Below are 6,000 nucleotides of genomic sequence, written 5' to 3'. Positions count from 1 at the left end.
CGCCTCTGGCTTGAGTGCATTTTACTAAGAATGGTTTTTAGGGCTTGGTTTAAAAATTTGCATCTCCTTTAGTACTTCAAATCCTTAGGTGGCAGGCAGGGTGAGTCTGAATCAGACTGGGAGTCTAAAAGCAGCAGAGAAGCCCTGGGGAGCTGGCAGCAAGTGCTCTGGAGTTTCCTGGTGTTTCCCCAGCCCTGCTGCCTGCCCGGACTGAGGCCACCTTTTCTCCTGGCTTTCAGTCGTCTCCCCACTGACCTTCTAGCCTCAGTCTCCCCTCTGCCCCAGCCAGCTCTTCAGGCAGCAGCCGGGTCTCATTCTAAATTTGATTCTGCACTCCCCTCAGTAGAACCCTTCAATGGCTAGTTGTTTTTCTCAGGATAAAGTCCAAACTCTGTGCTGTGGCTCAAAGGTCCTTCATGATTTGGTCCCTCCCTACCCTACTGGCCTTGACTTCTGGCATCTCACTCAGCTGCCACCATGCTGAATTTCATGCAGCTCCCTTGAACAAGCTGCAAATCTTCCAAGAGCCTCAAGCTGTGCTGTCTCCTCAGCCTAACTATTGCTCTCCCATTTGCTTCCACCCGGCCAACGCCTCTTTATCTGACCTCATTATATCTCACCTTAGACTCTACTAGCTCTGGGATCCCTTTCCTGACCTTCCCAAGACTGGAGTAAGGCCCTTCCCACTGGCTTCTGTCCTTACCCCCAGAGTCAGTGGAATCACAGCAATTATTACAAGGCACAAGAATGATCTGTTTCCTTCCCAAGTAGCCTGTGGCTGCACTGAGATAATGAACTGTATCTTCTTCCCCTTTGTATTTTCTGAATTTATTGAGAGCAAGGACTCAAAATATGTTCCCTGCATGAATAAATGGAAGAATGAATAAAATTCTGTGGCTATGCCAGTGAAAGTATTGTGACATTTCACAAACATTAGCTCTGTCAGGTGACTTTGTGCCAAGGAACCTCAACACAAAGTAAGTGATATTCAGACAATCCGGAAAACTAAGCACATGCGGCAACCTCAGGTATAAAGTTTCACTAAATTGAAAAATGGAAACCCTCTCAAATAGCTGCCTCTTTATAACAACAAGAAAGGCACAAGGAACATGGGATTAAAATTAGGAAGAAATGAAAAATGGAAAGAAAGGATTAGCCTTTTAACCTGAGGAGTGAATTCCCTAGGGAAAAGATACATTTTCTTCTGTTTTCTTTTTGACCACAGACAGAGAGATTGCTCAGGTAACAGAAAAATGAATTATGTGTTAATCCTAACCCCGAATGGCCTCCAGAGGAGGGTGAGTTGTCACAGCTAGAGCATCTCTGTTTTCTGATGGGTACAGCTAGAGCACCTATTGTTTTCTGATGGGTATGGGAATACAGTCAGCTCTCCATATCTGTGGGTTCCCATTCAACCAACCTTGGATCAAAACTATTTAAATAAATAAAATAATAATAATAATAATACAGACTGAGCACCATGGCTAATGCCTGTAATCTTAGCACTTTAGAAGGCAGAGGTGGGAGGATCACTTGAGCCCAGGAGTTTGAGACCCTCTCACTACAAAGAAATTTAAAAATTAGCCAGGTATGGTATCACGCGCCTGTGGTCCCAGCTACTTGGGAGGCTGAAGTGAGAGTTCTGCTTGAGTCTGGGAGGTTGAGGCTGCAGTGAGCCATGATTGCATTCCAGCCTGGGTGACAGAGTGAGGCTGTCAGAAAAACAAAAAATAAAATAACGCAACAATAAAAATAGTACAAAGTAAATACAATATAACAACTCTTTACATAGCATTTACATTGTATCAGGTATTATAAGTAATCTAAAGGTGACTTAAAAGTATATGGCTTTGGGAGGCCGAGACAGGCGGATCACAAGGTCAGGAGATGAAGACCATCCTGGCTAACACGGTGAAACCCCGTCTCTACTAAAAAATACAAAAAACTAGCCGGGCAAGGTGGCGGGCGCCTGTAGTCCCAGCTACTCGGGAGGCTGAGGCAGGAGAATGGCGTAAACCCGGGAGGCGGAGCTTGCAGTGAGCTGAGATCGCGCCACTGCACTCCAGCCCGGGCGACAGAGCGAGACTCCGTCTCAAAAAAAAAAAAAAAAAAAAGTATATGGGAGGATATACCTAGGCTAAATGCAAATACTATGCCATTTTATAAAAGGAACTTAAGCACTCTTGGATTTTGGTATCTGAGGGGGTCCTGGAACCAAGGGACCACCGTACAGTCATGTCACTTAACAATGTAGATGCATTCTGAGAAATGTATCCCTAAGTGATTTAATCATTGTGCAAACATCATAGCATGTACTTATACAAACCTAGGTGGTATAGCCTCCTACACACATAGGCTAAAAGGTAGAGCCTATTCCTCCTAGGCTACAAATCTGGACAGCATGTTACTATACTGAATGCTACAGGCGATTGTAACACAGTGGTAATTGTGTGGGTCATACTCTTTATTTTGGTGTTGTTTGTTTGTTTGTTTGTTTTTGAGATGGAGTCTCACTCTGTCACCCAGGCTGGAGTGCAGTAGTGCGATCTCGGCTCACTGCAACTCCACCTCCTGGGTTCAAGCGATTCTCCTGCCTCAGCCTCCCAGGTAGCTGGGATTACAGGCGTCTGCCACCACACCTGGCTAATTTTTTGTATTTTTAGTAGAGATGGGGTTCACCATGTTGGCCAGGCTGGTCTCGAACTTCTGACCTCAGGTAATCTACCCAGCTCGGCCTCCCAAAGTGCTGGGATTACAGGTGTGAGCCACCGTATTCGGCCTGTGTTACCTATTCTAAATCTAAACATATCTAATCTAAATCTAAACATATCTAAACATAGAAAAGGTATAGTAAAAACATGGTATTATAATCTTATGAGACCACCATTATACTGCCGTCCATTGTTAACCAAACATTATTATGTGGCACATGGCTGTAATTATTTAGTAGAGTTCAATTTCTCAGTGGTAAGAAAAGGGCTGTGTTAATTAGAGGTCCCGCGGGGAGGGGAGTAGATGAGGAAACTGGAGCCTGCCCTAACTGAGGCTGAGCTCTGAAATGAGGTGTATGGCAAAAAACCACTTCCCACAGGGTACTCTGGAACCCCCACATGCCCAGTGAGGCTTTGTAAACTTGTGTGCTGCAAGGTAGGTGATGAAAGACCCTTCAAAATCTTCAGTAACATATACTTTGCTCAATAATGCTTTTAGTACAAACGGGTTCTTCCTGGGGAACTCAAAGAGGAGGAGAGTGCTATGTCGTGCCGGGGACAGAGCCGGGACAGAGCCATGCCTCGGGGCAGCTGCACTATATTTCCATATCCAGCAAATGTTTTGAAAGATGCATATTTATTAAATGCCCATGTACGAAGAAGGGTAGCCATGTCACTGGGTATTTGCATGTCAAATTCTTTTCTTATTAAGATACTATTGGCTATTGCTGAAATGATCCTCTGGGATTTCAGAAGAACTGGTCACCTAATTTTGCTATGGGAACAACATCGATGATGGATCACTTACTTCAGCATTTCAGTCATGGTTCAGAAATCTTCACTGAGCACTAAGTCTGTTGCAAACTCTGTGCTAAATTCTGGAGATGCAGCTGCCAACCAGCCAGAACCAGTCTCTGGATGCAGTGTAGACTGGCATGGAGCCTAAACCAGACTCTCAGTATGGAAAAACCTTACCAAACACCGCTAGATTTATGTACTACCACCTCAGCTTTCTTTTCTTTCTTTCTTTTTTTTTGAGACAGAGTTTCACTCTTTTGCCCAGGCTGGAGTGAAGTGGCGTGATCTGAGCTCACTGCAACCTCCGCCCCCCAGGTTCAAGTGATTCTCCTGCCTCAGCTTCCTGAGTAGCTGGGATTACCGGCACATGCCACCACATCCAGCTAATTTTTTGTATTTTTAGTAGAGACGAGGTTTTACCATGCTGGCCAAGCTGGTCCTGAACTCTTGACCTCAGCTGATCCACCCGCCTCGGCCTCCCAAAGTGCTAGGATTACAGATGTGAGCCACCACACCCGGCCACCACATCACCTTTCAATAGATCCTAATTCCTTTCATGATGACCTAGAGATGGTTTACCCCTGGAACAGACAGAGACCATTCTGAACTGTTCTGAATATGTTTGTATTTAAATATGTCCCAGTTAATAAAATAGAAAGAACGCTTTATCTGATCTGAGAGCAGGAGCAAAGCGTTTCTGAAGGGTTGCCTGGCACTGTGGGTTTCAGGCAGGGCCTCTCTGGAGCTGCCTCATTTCCATTCCTTTCTTTCTGGCTGCCTGGGGCTGCACTTTGGCTTTAACTCCGTGCCTTCTGCTGGGAGCTCTCCTCACAGGGCTTACTTGAGGGATGCTTCTTTTGAGGTGGAAGTGAACCTGGAAAGAAAAGAGCAGAAGCTAGGAGATCCATTTGGACCATCTTTTGCCATAGTTCTGGTTTCTGAGGGCTGGGTACTAGGGAGAATTATTATAGCAGTGACCCAGAGAAGCACTGGTGGTGTCATATAGACTTGCCTAATGTTCCCCCCAAATTGGTATGCAATCACTGGTGATAGATAGAGTATGATTGGATGAACTTAATATACATTGATTTTATATGTATTAGAAAAAAATGGGCTGGGTGTGGTGGCTCATGCCTGTAATTACAGCAATTTGGGAGGCTGAGGCGGTGTGGATCGCCTGAGGTCAGAAGTTCAAGACTACCCTGGCCAATATGGTGAAACCCTGTCTCTACTAAAAATACAAAGAAATTAGCCAAGCATGGTGGTGCACACCTATAATCCCAGCTACTCAGGAGGCTGAGGTGGTAGAATTGCTTGAACCCGGGAGGTGGAGGCTGCAGTGAGCTGAGATCTTGCCACTGCACTCCAGCCTGGGTGACAGTGAGACTCCATCTCAAAAAAAAAAAAAAAAAGAAAAGAAAAAGGAAAAAAAATTAGGTTGGGCATGGTGGCTGTAATCCCTGCACTTTGGGAGACTGAGGTGGGCAGATCACTTGAGATCAGGAGTTAGAGACCAGCCTGGCCAACATGGTGAAACCCCACCTCTACTGAAAACACAAAAATTAGCTGGGCTGGTGGCGCACACCTACAGTTCCGGGTACTCGAGAGGCTGAGGCAGGAGAATTGCTTGAACTCGGGAGGCAGAGGTTGCAGAGAGCCGAGATCATGCCACTGCACTCCAGCTTGGGTGACAGAGTGAGACTCCATCTCAAAAAAAAAAATAAATAAATAAAGACAAGAAAGAAAAATATATCTACACATTAAATCATGATTTCACCAATACTGCCACTTAGGACAAGAGCCATGACAGACAGTGCTGTAATAATCTTCTTTATGCTGCCTGGGTGACTCACAGGTGCCATGCTCAGGCATGCCGGTAAGTGTCACCGTGCTTCAGAACTAAACCTTCTGCCATACGTGTTTGACTTTATAGATAGTAGAGATGATAAACAGTGTTGGTATAGACTCTTTTATTTATTTTACTTTTTTTTTTTTTTTAATTTTAGAGATGGGGTCTTGTTATGATGTCCAGGCTGGACTCAAACTCCTGGGCTCAAGATCCTCCTGCCTCAGCCTCTCAGCCTCCTGAGTAGCTGGGACCACAGGCACATGCCACCACACCCTGCTTTGGATTCTTAAACTGGAAATTTCCATGTGTGTTAATGCATCCTTTTAAGCACTACATTGCAACTTTTCTGGCCACGGCACGCAGATGGAAAGATACTTTTCACTGACAAATGTGGGACATTCTGGGTGTGGAAGAGCCGTAGAACTATCCCAGGCTGAAGAGGAAGAGAGGGAGTGGCACAGTGTCCTAACCACACTCCCCTGGGGCAGGCCTGGGCTTTCCCGCCCTTGGAACAGCTTGAGCCCCTGAAGCCAGCTGGGAGTTAAAAAACATGCCCCTGACTGAGAGGCCTCTCTGTGGGGTTATTTCCTGCCCCTTCCGCAAAAATCCATAGCCAATTTTTCTGCTAGTTCCTCCAGGAGG

The 6,000-nt window shown here is 45.6% G+C and overlaps 1 protein-coding gene across 2 annotated transcripts in view; it reads right to left on the bottom strand.

Moving 5' to 3' along the window:
• Positions 1–4,117: 4,117 nt before the first annotated feature.
• CPN1 (carboxypeptidase N subunit 1) overlaps positions 4,118–6,000 on the bottom strand; it is a 65,430-nt gene continuing 63,547 nt past the window's right edge. For both annotated transcript variants that reach the window (XM_021943578.2, XM_003904113.5), the window contains one exon: positions 4,118–4,383. In XM_021943578.2, coding sequence (XP_021799270.2) covers positions 4,234–4,383 — 150 coding nt within the window. In that variant the 3' untranslated portion in view covers positions 4,118–4,233. The remainder of the gene's footprint in view (positions 4,384–6,000) is intronic.

Source organism: Papio anubis, chromosome 11, assembly GCF_008728515.1.
Source record: "Papio anubis isolate 15944 chromosome 11, Panubis1.0, whole genome shotgun sequence".
NCBI lineage: Eukaryota > Metazoa > Chordata > Mammalia > Primates > Cercopithecidae > Papio > Papio anubis.
This window is presented reverse-complemented; position numbering and strand designations above follow the sequence as displayed.